The sequence below is a fragment of the Pelophylax lessonae genome (genome assembly GCF_965119305.1).
Source record: "Pelophylax lessonae genome assembly, chromosome: 13".
Classification (NCBI taxonomy): Eukaryota; Metazoa; Chordata; class Amphibia; order Anura; family Ranidae; genus Pelophylax; species Pelophylax lessonae.
The window spans coordinates 28,552,401-28,566,800 of record NC_138780.1 but is presented as its reverse complement, the minus strand read 5'-3'; the positions used below and the strand labels follow the sequence as shown (position 1 = coordinate 28,566,800).

Genomic DNA, 14,400 nt, shown 5'->3' with positions numbered 1-14,400 from the left:
TGGGGAGGGTTTACTTCCTCTTTAAAGTGGATATGCACTGCATCTGAGCCCCACAAACTAAAAACATTATTTAATTAATTTTTAATATTCAAAGCAAACAACCCCATCCATTAATTTCTGAATGCTTTATTTTGATGAGAAATCCCATTTTGAGTAAGGGCAAATGATTCATGTAGCATTTACTTCCTGCCCTTAGTTCAGGTATACATGCAGGAGAGTGTGCTTAGCTAAGAAAACCGCTCCTCTTCCCCTCCCCTCCTGAAGACTCCTGGGGTGTATGCAGGGCTTTTTTTTCTCATAGAAAAGGTGCAGGCACTTCCCTTTCAAGTCACCATTGTCTCCGCCCCTACCCACCTCTGAGCACCATCCTTTGATTCCTCCCTCTATCCACTTCCCAGTTCCACCAAGTATAATTTTGTATAATTTTATGGAATTTTTATTGATAAGCCATAAAATATATCCACTGCATCCAGCAACAATACACCCCCCTTTCAACAATAGTTTCCCCCAGCAGCAAAGGACCCCCCCCCACAACAAAGTACCCCCCAAGCAACAATGGATCCATCAGAGCATTAATAGATCCCTCCAGCAACAATAGATCTCCTAGCAGCCAGCTTCAATAGACCCTCCAGCAGCTAACAGTAGACCCCTCCCTCAATAGTAGATCCCTCCCAGCAACAAAATAATCCCAGCAACAATAGATTCTCCGGCACACCTCAACACCCCTTGTCATTTCATGCATTCAGTGCTAGAGGTGCCGGAACTGCGTTCCTCCGTGTTCGCGCTGAAAAAAAGCCCTTCGTGCATGACATCATTTTCCTAGACAGGAAACCAGGAAGTAACTGAAGAAATGTAAAAAAAAAATGATAAACAAGTAAATATGATATCCTTTCCTATCTATTTACTAATGTTGGCAGCATGAGGAATAAAAATGATCAATGTTGATTTGGAGAGTAAAGTTCTACTTTAACTTATATGCAGAGTACATCATGCGAAATGCCAGAATCGACGAATCACAAGCCGGAAATAAGATCACTGGGAGAAATATCAACAACCTGAGATATGCAGAAGATACCACACTAATGGCAGAACGTGAAGAAGAACTAAAGGATCTCTTAATGAAGGTAAAAGAGGAGAGCGAATAAGCTAGCCTGAAATTAAACATTAACCACTTCTGGCTTGGACTGGACTGGTACCTCCTTAACCACTTGCCGACCGCAGCAAGTACAATTACTGCGGCGGTCAGCCCCTCCTGGGTAAAGTGACGTAGTACTACGTCGCTCGCCCAGGAGCCTGTAGGGGGCGAGCGCGCGCCGCCGGAGGTGCGCTCCTGCCCCCGCTCATTCACGGAGCTCCCCGCACTGATGTTCGCCGGTCACTCGCGATCTCCCGCTGGATTGCGATTTTTTTTACCAAAAATATGTAGCAGAAAACAAATTGGCCTAAAATGTTAAAAAATTTTGATTTTTACATTTTTTTGGGGGGGAATTTCATATCAAAAAATTTGAAAAATATTGTTATTTTTTCAAAATTGACGCTCTTTTTTTGTTTATAGCGCAAAAATTAAAAATCGCACAGGTGATCAAATACCACCAAAAGAAAGCTCTGCTTGTGGGAAAAAAAGGACGCCAATTTCATTTGGGTACAGCGTCGCACGACCGCGCAATTGTCCGTTAAAGTCACGCAGTGCCGAAATCCTCCGGGGCTTAAGTGGTTAATGACCAGGCCATTTTTGTGATACGGCACTGCGTTACTTTACCTGACAATTGCGCGGTCGCGCAATGCTGTATCCAAATAAAATGAATGTCTTTTTTTCCCCACAAATAGAGCTTTCTTTTGGAAGTATTTGATCACCTGTGTGATTTTTTGCACTATAAACAAAAAAAATAGCAACAATTCTGTAAAAAAAAATATATATATTTTTTTACTTTTTGCTATAAAACATTCCAAATAAAAAAAATTATAAAAATATTTAGATATTTTTGGTAAAAAAAAAAAAGAAAAAAAAACCCAATACGTGTATATTGATTGATTTGCACAAAAGTTATTGTGTCTACAAACTAGGGGAAAAATTTATGTCATTTTTATTTTTTTATTTTTTTTACTAGTAATGGTGTCGATCAGCGATTTTTAGCGGGACTGCATCATTGCGGCTGACAGATTGGACACTTAACTGAAATTGTTGACACTTTTGGGGGGAACAGTGGCATTACTACAGTAATCAGTGCTAAAAATATGCACTGTTACTGTACTAATAATACTGGCAGGGAAGGGGTTAACACCAGGGGCGATCAAAGGGGCAAATGTGTCCTTAGGGGGTGCTTTCTAACTGTGTGGGGGAAGGACTTGCTGGATGAACACAGAGACCTGTGTTCCTAAATAAGAGGAACACAGGGTCCCTGTGTTCATCACTGACAGAACAGCGGTCTGCCATGTTTTCATCGGCAGACTGCCATTCTGTCTCCATGGGGAGCGATCTCCGGTGCCCAGAGGACATAGCGCCCACTGGACCCCCTGATTGGCTCCCCCTGTGTGGCTGCCCAGGCATACCTGACAAGGTGTGAGTCTAAAACTGGTAATGTCTATATTTGGTGAATCCCTTGGGGTGGCAGACGATGGTTACATCCCTCCAGGTGACATGAACCCTCTGACTCCCATGTGGTCCCAATCAGCAGATCAGCCTGTAGCCGGCCTTCCCCCTGTTCATCACTGACAGAACAGCGGTCTGCCATGTTTTCATCGGCAGACTGCCATTCTGTCTCCATGGGGAGCGATCTCGGGTGTCCAGCGGACATCGTGCACGCTGGACCTGCTGATTGGCTCCCCCTGTGGCCAGTCAGTGCATGCAGCTGCCTACATACTTTGCGGCTGCCCAGGTATACCTGACAAGGTGTGAGTAAAAAAACTGGTAATGTCTATATTTGGTGAATCCCTTGGGGTGGCAGACGGTGGTTACATCCTTCCAGGGGACATTAACCCTCTGACTCCCATGTGGTCCCACTCAGCAGACCAGCCTGTAGCCAGCCTTCCCCCTGTGTATATATATATATATATATATATATATATATCAACCTGGAAGAAAGGCAGGACCCAAAAAGCCTGGGAAACCAGGGGCAAACACTTAACTCTTCCATAGCCTGGGCAGACGAAGCTCACTTGCTGTAGCAGAATATTCCCCTTGTAGGCACCTGCCTACAACACAACATATAGAGAGAGTTATCTCCTATTCATGTACATCAATATTTTTATTTTTATTTTTGTACTGCATATATCCATATTTCCACTGTGAAACTACAAACTTTCAAGAGTAATTCGCTCTTCTTAATTTAAAAGTTGATTGGCATGTTGCAATGCATTCCCAAAACATGACAGCATTACCAGTAAATCTTAAAGTAAAGTTTACCTTATGCAATTCTGGATTTACCAAAGAGTGCCAGACAAAGTATGACTGAACACAAAGTACAAAGTCTTTTCGTTTGCTGTACAGGAGGTAAGCAACGAATGACAAAAGAGTACCTCCCCCCCAGTTCATTCTTTAACAGAGATTGTGAAATAATCGCAGTAAGGGTGTAATTCATTTAAACACTAAAAACAAGACTAGAGAGAGGTCCAGAACATTTTAGCATCTGCTGAAGCACCAGTCATCCTATAGAATGACTTTACCGGAATATTTACTTTTATTTATCAGCATGTTATGCTGTACTGCAGAATCGGCATCTGTATCCGAAGCAGCTTCAGGTAAGACATACAGAAAGCCATGATAGTTGCTAATAAGATGCATAATATTTGACGGGGTGAAATTTACAAAAAAAAATGCACTAGAGGTGCATTTTTGCATTGGAGGCATTGTGCATTAGAGGTGCATTTTTACAATAGAGGCATTGCGCATTTAGAGGTGCATTTTTGCATTGGAGGCATTGTGCATTAGAGGTGCACAACTGTCTTATATACATTAGGAGGTTAATTTATTAATGGCTAATTGGCTGTTCACTATGGAAGGGAATTTGGAGTGAATGTGGAGAAAATTCATTTTTGCAAACAATACCTAATTGCATCCAACGAAAAAAAAAAAAAAAAAATGTTATTAAAAAAAATTATATATATATATATATATATATATATATATATATATATATATATATACATATATATATATACATATTTATATATATATATATATATACATATATATATATATATATATATATATATATATATATATATATATATATATATATATATATATATATATATACATATATATATATATATATATACATATATATATATATATATATACATATATATATATATATATATATATATATATATATATATATATATACTGTATATTTATATATATATATACACAGTATCTCACAAAAGTGAATACCCTTCTCACATTTTTGTAATTATTTTATTCTATCTTTTCATGTGACAACACTGAAGAAATGACACTTTGCTACAATGTAAAGTAGTGAGTGTACAGCTTGTATAACAGTGTAAATTTGCTGTCCCCTCAAACTAAGGCTTCTTTCACACAGGTGGATGCATCCCTATGGGGCATCGGATGTCAGTGGAGACATGTGAGTCCGCTGACATCCGATCCAATCCATCAAATCTGGACAGATGGAAACGCTATTTTACATCCGTCCAGCGGATCGGATGAGAACTGACTGACAGTATATATATATATATTTTTTTTTAATTTCAGGTACCTATATAGCGCTGTCAATTTACGCAGCACTTTACATATACATTGCACATTCACATTAGTCCCTGCCCTCAAGGAGCTTACAATCTAAGGTCCCTAACTCACATACATACACAGTAGGGCCAATTTTTTTTATACAGGATCCAATTAACCTACCAGCATGTCTTTGAAGTGTGGGAGGAAACCGGAGTACCTGGAGGAAACCCACACAGGCACAGGGAGAACATGCAAACTCCAGGCAGGTAGTGTCATGGTTGGGATTCGAACCAGTGACCCTATTGCTGCTAGGTGAACGTGCTAACCACTACACCACTGTGTGGCCCATTGGTCTGATTCCCCCATAGAGATCTATGGGGCTCTGACAGCTGTATCTCCGTACACAGTGCGGAGAACAGCTGTCATTCTCCTGCTCAGCGGGGGATCGGCGGATCGATCCCCCGCTGAGATAAACGGAGTCCGTCTGACTGACACACAGTGTGAAAGAGCCCTAACTCAACACACAGCCAATAATGTCTAAAACGCTGGCAACAAAAGGGGACATACTAAAACATTTAATGTGAAAATGGCTTAATGTAGCTTAATGTGTAATAAAGTGCCTAAACCATAACCAATTGCCCTGAAACTTTGCACAGACTAAGTTTTTAACTTTCCTAATATATCCTAGAAGTTTCATGTAGTTTGGTCTTCCAGGAGGCAAACAAGGGACATTAAGCTTGTTTTTTGGGGAGCTTAATGTGGCTTAACGTACAAAAAAGAGCTTAGATGTTAACCAATTTCCCCCAAACTTCACACAATAGAAGACTCTATTGATGCTAAGATAGTCTGAAAATTTTAGCTCATTTGGTAAATCACACCAAAAGTTATTCACATTAAGCTATTTTTTTACAATACTAAAACGTTTAATGTCCATGGCTTAATGTAAAAAGAGCTTAATGTACCAAAATGTGCCTTAACCTCAACCAATTGTTCTGAAACTTTGCACAGCCCAAGTTCTGCACTTCACAAAGCTATCCTGGAGGTTTCATCGATTTTGGTCTCCCACGTGGAAAACTGGAGACATTAAGCTCTTTTTTTGGGGAGCTTAATGTGGCTTAACGTACAAAAAAGAGCTTAGATGTGAACCAATTTCCCCCAAACTTGGCACAATAGAAGAGTCTATCTATTCCAACATATTCTGAAAATTTCAGATCATTTGGTAAATCACACCAAAAGTTATTCACATTAAGCTCTTTTTGTACAATACTAAAGCGTTTAATGTCCTTAGCTTAATGTGAAAAGAGCTTAATGTACCAAAATGTGCCTAAACCTCAACCAATTGTCTTGAAACTTTGCACAGCCCAAGTTCTGCACTTCCCAAAGCTATCCTGGAGGTTTCATCGATTTTGGTCTCCCACACGGAAAACTGGGGACATTAAGCTCTTTTTTTGGGGAGCTTAATGTGGCTTAACGTACAAAAAAGAGCTTAGATGTGAACCAATTTCCCCCAAACTTGGCACAATAGAATAGTTTATCAATTCCAACATATTCTGAAAATTTCAGATCATTTGGTAAATCACACCAAAAGTTATTCACATTAAGCTGTTTTTAGCAATCATAAAAACACGTGGCTTAATGTGAAAAGAGCTTAACGTACCAAAATGTGCCTAAACCTCAACCAATTGTCTTGAAACTTTGCACAGCCCAAGTTCTGCACTTCCCAAAGCTATCCTGGAGGTTTCATCGATTTAGGTCTCCCACATGGAAAACTGGGGACATTAAGCTCTTTTTTTGGGGAGCTTAATGTGGCTTAACGTACAAAAAAGAGCTTAGATGTGAACCAATTTCCCCCAAACTTGGCACAATAGAAGAGTCTATATATTCCAACATATTCTGAAAATTCCAGATCATTTGATAAATTACAGTAAAAGTTATTCACATTAAGCTCTTTTTGTACAATACTAAAACGTTTAATGTCCTTAGCTTAATGTGAAAAGAGCTTAATGTACCAAAATGTGCCTAAACCTCAACCAATTGTCTTGAAACTTTGCACAGCCCAAGTTCTGCACTTCCTAAAGCTATACTGGAGGTTTCATCGATTTAGGTCTCCCACATGGAAAACTGGGGACATTAACCACTTTACCACCGGAGGATTTTCCTGCTAAAAGACCAGGGGTTATTTTGCGATTTTTTACTGCGTGACTTTAACGGACAATCGCGCGGTCGTGCGACGCTGTACCTAAACGAATTTCACGTCCTTTTTTTCCCACAAACAGAGCTTTCTTTTGGTGGTATTTGATCACCTGTGCGATTTTTTGATCACGCGCTATAAACAAAAAAAGAGCGTAATTTTTGCAAAAACAACAATATTTTTCACTTTTTTTTATATGAAATTCCCCCCAAAAAAAATGTAAAAATCAAAATTTTTTAAAATTTTCGGCCAATTTGTTTTACGCTACCTATGTTTGGTAAAAAAAATCGCAAAAAGCGTATTTTGATTGGTTTGCGCAAAAGTTATCGCGTTTACTAACAAAGGGAAAGATTTTTGTCATTTTTGGTGTTTTTTTTTTTAACGAGTAATGGCGGTGATCTGCGATTTTTTTTGCGGTACTGCGACATTGCGGCGGACAGATCGGACCCTTGACTGACATTTTTGACACTTTTGGGGGTACCAGTGACATTACTGCAGTAATCAGTGCTATATATATGCACTGTTACTGCAAAAATGACACTGGCAGGGAAGGGGTTAACAGTATTGGACAGGGAGGGGTTAAGTGTGTCCTAGGGGCGTGATTCTAACTGTGTAGGGACAGGTCTACTAGTGTAAAAACGAAGATCAACAGTTCTACATAGTAGAACTGTTTGATCTTCACTTTTACACAGGGAGAACTGACAGGTGGCTTGTTTACACAAGCCGCTCTGTCTTTCTCCCGCTGTAGCGGCGATCGTAGTGTGACCGGCGGACATCGGGTCCGCCAGTCACACTCCCGCACTCCTCCGTGAACGAGCCGAGGCGGGCGCGCGCCTCGGCGGGCGCGCGCCCGCCCGCTATTGGCTCTGGAAGGAGTGACAGGCGAGCGACGTAGACCTACGTCACTCTGCCTGGCCGGGGCCGACTGCCGCAGTAAATATACTGTGCGCAGTCGGCAAGCGGTTAAGCTCTTTATTTGGGGAGCTTAATGTGGCTTAACGTACAAAAAAGAGCTTAGATGTGAACCAATTTCCCCCAAGCTTGGCACAATAGAAGAGTCTATCAATTCCAACATATTCTGAAAATTTCAGATCATTTGGTAAATCACACCAAAAGTTATTCACATTAAGCTGTTTTTAGCAATCATAAAAACACGTGGCTTAATGTGAAAAGAGCTTAACGTACCAAAATGTGCCTAAACCTCAACCAATTGTCTTGAAACTTTGCACAGCCCAAGTTCTGCACTTCCCAAAGCTATCCTGGAGGTTTCATCGATTTTGGTCTCCCACGTGGAAAACTGGGGACATTAAGCTCTTTTTTTGGGGCACTTAATGTGGCTTAACGTACAAAAAAGAGCTTAGATGTGAACCAATTTCCCCCAAACTTGGCACAATAGAAGAGTCTATCAATTCCAACATATTCTGAAAATTTCAGATCATTTGGTAAATCACACCAAAAGTTATTCACATTAAGCTCTATTTTGCAATCATAAAAACGCATAGCTTAATGTGAAAAGAGCTTAACGTACCAAAATGTGCCTAAACCTCAACCAATTGTCTTGAAACTTTGCACAGCCCAAGTCCTGCACTTCCCAAAGCTATCCTGGAGGTTTCATCGATTTTGGTCTCCCATACGGAAAACTGGGGACATTAAGCTCTTTTTTTGGGGAGCTTAATGTGGCTTAACGTATAAAAAAGAGCTTAGATGTGAACCAATTTCCCCCAAACTTGGCACAATAGAATAGTTTATCAATTCCAACATATTCTGAAAATTTCAGATCATTTGGTAAATCACACCAAAAGTTATTCACATTAAGCTGTTTTTAGCAATCATAAAAACACGTGGCTTAATGTGAAAAGAGCTTAACGTACCAAAATGTGCCTAAACCTCAACCAATTGTCTTGAAACTTTGCACAGCCCAAGTTCTGCACTTCCCAAAGCTATCCTGGAGGTTTCATCGATTTAGGTCTCCCACATGGAAAACTGGGGACATTAAGCTCTTTTTTTGGGGAGCTTAATGTGGCTTAACGTAAAAAAAAGAGCTTAGATGTGAACCAATTTCCCCCAAACTTGGCACAATAGAAGAGTCTATATATTCCAACATATTCTGAAAATTCCAGATCATTTGATAAATTACAGTAAAAGTTATTCACATTAAGCTCTTTTTGTACAATACTAAAACGTTTAATGTCCTTAGCTTAATGTGAAAAGAGCTTAATGTACCAAAATGTGCCTAAACCTCAACCAATTGTCTTGAAACTTTGCACAGCCCAAGTTCTGCACTTCCTAAAGCTATACTGGAGGTTTCATCGATTTAGGTCTCCCACATGGAAAACTGGGGACATTAAGCTCTTTATTTGGGGAGCTTAATGTGGCTTAACGTACAAAAAAGAGCTTAGATGTGAACCAATTTCCCCCAAACTTGGCACAATAGAATAGTTTATCAATTCCAACATATTCTGAAAATTTCAGATCATTTGGTAAATCACACCAAAAGTTATTCACATTAAGCTGTTTTTAGTAATCATAAAAACACGTGGCTTAATGTGAAAAGAGCTTAACGTGCCAAAATGTGCCTAAACCTCAACCAATTGTTTTGAAACTTTGCACAGCCCAAGTTCTGCACTTCCCAAAGCTATCCTGTTGGTTTCATCGATTTTGGTCTCCCACACGGAAAACTGGGGACATTAAGCTCTTTTTTTGGGGAGCTTAATGTGGCTTAACGTACAAAAAAGAGCTTAGATGTGAACAAATTTCCCCCAAACTTGGCGCAATAGAAAAGTCTATCTATTCCAACATATTCTGAAAATTCCAGATCATTTGATAAATTACAGTAAAAGTTATTCACATTAAGCTCTTTTTGTACAATACTAAAACGTTTAATGTCCTTAGCTTAATGTGAAAAGAGCTTAATGTACCAAAATGTGCCTAAACCTCAACCAATTGTCTTGAAACTTTGCACAGCCCAAGTTCTGCACTTCCCAAAGCTATACTGGAGGTTTCATCGATTTAGGTCTCCCACATGGAAAACTGGGGACATTAAGCTCTTTATTTGGGGAGCTTAATGTGGCTTAACGTACAAAAAAGAACTTAGATGTGAACCAATTTCCCCCAAACTTGGCGCAATAAAAGAGCCTATCAATTCCAACATATTCTGAAAATTTCAGATCATTTGGTAAATCACACCAAAAGTTATTCACATTAAGCTCTATTTTGCAATCATAAAAACGCATAGCTTAATGTGAAACGAGCTTAACGTACCAAAATGTGCCTAAACCTCAACCAATTGTCTTGAAACTTTGCACAGCCCAAGTTCTGCACTTCCCTCAGCTATCCTGGAGGTTTCATCGATTCAGGTCTCCCACACGGAAAACTGGGGACATTAAGCTCTTTTTTTGGGGAGCTTAATGTGGCTTAACGTACAAAAAAGAGCCTAGATGTGAACCAATTTCCGTGTGGGAGACCAAAATCGATGAAACCTCCAGGATAGCTTTGGGAAGTGCAGAACTTGGGCTCTTTTCACATTAAGCTATGTGTTTTTATGATTGCAAAATAGAGCTTAATGTGAATAACTTTTGGTGTGATTTACCAAATGATCTGAAATTTTTAGAATATGTTGGAATTGATAGGCTCTTTTATTGCGCCAAGTTTGGGGGGAATTGGTTCATATCTAAGCTCTTTTTTGTACGTTAAGCCACATTAAGCTCCCCAAAAAAAGAGCTTAATGTCCCCAGTTTTCCAAGTGGGAGACCAAAATAGATGAAACCTCCAGGATAGCTTTGGGAAGTGCAGAACTTGGGCTGTGCAAAGTTTCAAGACAATTGGTTGAGGTTTAGGCACATTTTGGTACATTAAGCTCTTTTCACATTAAGCCATGCGTTTTTATGATTGCAAAAAAGAGCTTAATGTGAATAACTTTTGGTGTGATTTACCAAATTATGTGAAATTTTCAGAATATGCTGGAATTGATAGACTCTTCTATTGTGCCAAGTTTGGGGGAAATTGGTTCACATCTAAGCTCTTTTTTGTACGTTAAGCCACATTAAGCTCCCCAAAAAAAGAGCTTAATGTCCCCAGTTTTCCACGTGGGAGACCAAAATAGATGAAACCTCCAGGATAGCTTTGGGAAGTGCAGAGCTTGGGCTGTGCAAAGTTTCAAGACAATTGGTTGAGGTTTAGGCACATTTTGGTACATTAAGCTCTTTTCACATTAAGCCATGCGTTTTTATGATTGCAAAAAAGAGCTTAATGTGAATAACTTTTGGTGTGATTTACCAAATGATCTGAAATTTTCAGAATATGTTGGAATTGATAGGCACTTCTATTGTGCCAAGTTTGGGGGAAATTGGTTCACATCTAAGCTCTTTTTTGTACGTTAAGCCACATTAAGCTCCCCAAAAAAAGAGCTTAATGTCCCCAGTTTTCCACGTGGGAGACCAAAATAGATGAAACCTCCAGGATAGCTTTGGGAAGTGCAGAACTTGGGCTGTGCAAAGTTTCAAGACAATTGGTTGAGGTTTAGGCACATTTTGGTACGTTAAGCTCTTTTCACATTAAGCCACGTGTTTTTATGATTGCTAAAAACAGCTTAATGTGAATAACTTTTGGTGTGATTTACCAAATGATCTGAAATTTTCAGAATATGTTGGAATTGATAAACTATTCTATTGTGCCAAGTTTGGGGGAAATTGGTTCACATCTAAGCTCTTTTTTGTACGTTAAGCCACATTAAGCTCCCCAAAAAAAGAGCTTAATGTCCCCAGTTTTCCGTGTGGGAGACCAAAATCGATGAAACCTCCAGGATAGCTTTGGGAAGTGCAGAACTTGGGCTGTGCAAAGTTTCAAGACAATTGGTTGAGGTTTAGGCACATTTTGGTACATTAAGCTCTTTTCACATTAAGCTAAGGACATTAAACGCTTTAGTATTGTACAAAAAGAGCTTAATGTGAATAACTTTTGGTGTGATTTACCAAATGATCTGAAATTTTTAGAATATGTTGGAATAGATAGACTCTTCTATTGTGCCAAGTTTGGGGGATATTGATTCACATCTAAGCTCTTTTTTGTACGTTAAGCCACATTAAGCTCCCCAAAAAAAGAGCTTAATGTCTCCAGTTTTCCACCTGGGAGACCAAAATCGATGAAACCTCCAGGATAGCTTTGGGAAGTGCAGAACTTGGGCTGTGCAAAGTTTCAGGACAATTGGTTGAGGTTAAGGCCCATTTTGGTACATTAAGCTCTTTTTACATTAAGCCGTGGACATTAAACGTTTTAATATTGTAAAAAAATAGCTTAATGTGAATAACTTTTGGTGTGATTTACCAAATGAGCTAAAATTTTCAGACTATCTTAGCATCAATAGAGTCTTCTATTGTGTGAAGTTTGGGGGAAATTGGTTAACATCTAAGCTCTTTTTTGTACGTTAAGCCACATTAAGCTCCCCAAAAAAAGAGCTTAATGTCCCCAGTTTTCCGTGTGGGACACCAAAATCGATGAAACCTCCAGGATAGCTTTGGGAAGTGCAGAACTTGGGCTGTGCAAAGTTTCAAGACAATTGGTTGAGGTTTAGGCACATTTTGGTACATTAAGCTCTTTTCACATTAAGCTAAGGACATTAAACGTTTTAGTATTGTACAAAAAGAGCTTAATGTGAATAACTTTTGGTGTGATTTACCAAATGATCTGAAATTTTTAGAATATGTTGGAATAGATAGACTCTTCTATTGTGCCAAGTTTGGGGGATATTGATTCACATCTAAGCTCTTTTTTGTACGTTAAGCCACATTAAGCTCCCCAAAAAAAGAGCTTAATGTCTCCAGTTTTCCACCTGGGAGACCAAAATCGATGAAACCTCCAGGATAGCTTTGGGAAGTGCAGAACTTGGGCTGTGCAAAGTTTCAGGACAATTGGTTGAGGTTAAGGCCCATTTTGGTACATTAAGCTCTTTTTACATTAAGCCGTGGACATTAAACGTTTTAATATTGTAAAAAAATAGCTTAATGTGAATAACTTTTGGTGTGATTTACCAAATGAGCTAAAATTTTCAGACTATCTTAGCATCAATAGAGTCTTCTATTGTGTGAAGTTTGGGGGAAATTGGTTAACATCTAAGCTCTTTTTTGTACGTTAAGCCACATTAAGCTCCCCAAAAAAAGAGCTTAATGTCCCCAGTTTTCCGTGTGGGACACCAAAATCGATGAAACCTCCAGGATAGCTTTGGGAAGTGCAGAACTTGGGCTGTGCAAAGTTTCAAGACAATTGGTTGAGGTTTAGGCACATTTTGGTACATTAAGCTCTTTTCACATTAAGCTAAGGACATTAAACGTTTTAGTATTGTACAAAAAGAGCTTAATGTGAATAACTTTTGGTGTGATTTACCAAATGATCTGAAATTTTTAGAATATGTTGGAATAGATAGACTCTTCTATTGTGCCAAGTTTGGGGGATATTGATTCACATCTAAGCTCTTTTTTGTACGTTAAGCCACATTAAGCTCCCCAAAAAAAGAGCTTAATGTCTCCAGTTTTCCACCTGGGAGACCAAAATCGATGAAACCTCCAGGATAGCTTTGGGAAGTGCAGAACTTGGGCTGTGCAAAGTTTCAGGACAATTGGTTGAGGTTAAGGCCCATTTTGGTACATTAAGCTCTTTTTACATTAAGCCGTGGACATTAAACGTTTTAGTATTGTAAAAAAATAGCTTAATGTGAATAACTTTTGGTGTGATTTACCAAATGAGCTAAAATTTTCAGACTATCTTAGCATCAATAGAGTCTTCTATTGTGTGAAGTTTGGGGGAAATTGGTTAACATCTAAGCTCTTTTTTGTACGTTAAGCCACATTAAGCTCCCCAAAAAACAAGCTTAATGTCCCTTGTTTGCCTCCTGGAAGACCAAACTACATGAAACTTCTAGGATATATTAGGAAAGTTAAAAACTTGGTCTGTGCAAAGTTTCAGGGCAATTGGTTATGGTTTAGGCCCTTTATTACACATTAAGCTACATTAAGCCATTTTCACATTAAATGTTTTAGTATGTCCCCAACAAAAGTGAGTATAAAAAAATATTTTATATATATAAAATATATATATATATATTTTTTTTTTTTTTTGGTTGTACATGACAGAAGTCAGCAGAGCATCACCTCTTTCACCAAGCAAAGGGGAAATTCATTGCAAAGTGCCGATCCTTTGCAAAGTCAAGAGCCTATCTGCCTTTAATAAATTAACCCCAAATAGGTCTAACAGTGCTGTGATTGACCTTTGCAATAGAATTTTCCCTTAGCTTAGTGAATGCAGGGAAAATGCACTACAAAAATACGCAATCATGTGTAAGGAACATATTAAAAATTGCACATGATTGGATGATGGAAGACAGCAGCACAGGCTAACCTTATTCAAGAGAAAATCCCCTTTTAAAGTGAATAGCTTATATGCTTTTAGTAAATCAACCCCTATATGGCCAAAAGTTTGTGAACGCCTGACCAACACACCTATATAAGCTTTTAGGACATCTCTTTTA

General features: G+C 38.9%; 1 protein-coding gene across 2 annotated transcripts in view; it reads left to right on the top strand.

Annotated features, from left to right (window-relative positions):
• The first annotated feature begins 3,557 nt into the window (after window positions 1–3,557).
• The window catches only part of LOC309543273 (coagulation factor XIII B chain-like), a 100,010-nt gene continuing 89,167 nt past the window's right edge, over window positions 3,558–14,400 (top strand). For both annotated transcript variants that reach the window (XM_082242730.1, XM_082242729.1), the window contains exon 1: window positions 3,558–3,738. In XM_082242730.1, coding sequence (XP_082098856.1) covers window positions 3,654–3,738 — 85 coding nt within the window. In that variant the 5' untranslated portion in view covers window positions 3,558–3,653. The remainder of the gene's footprint in view (window positions 3,739–14,400) is intronic.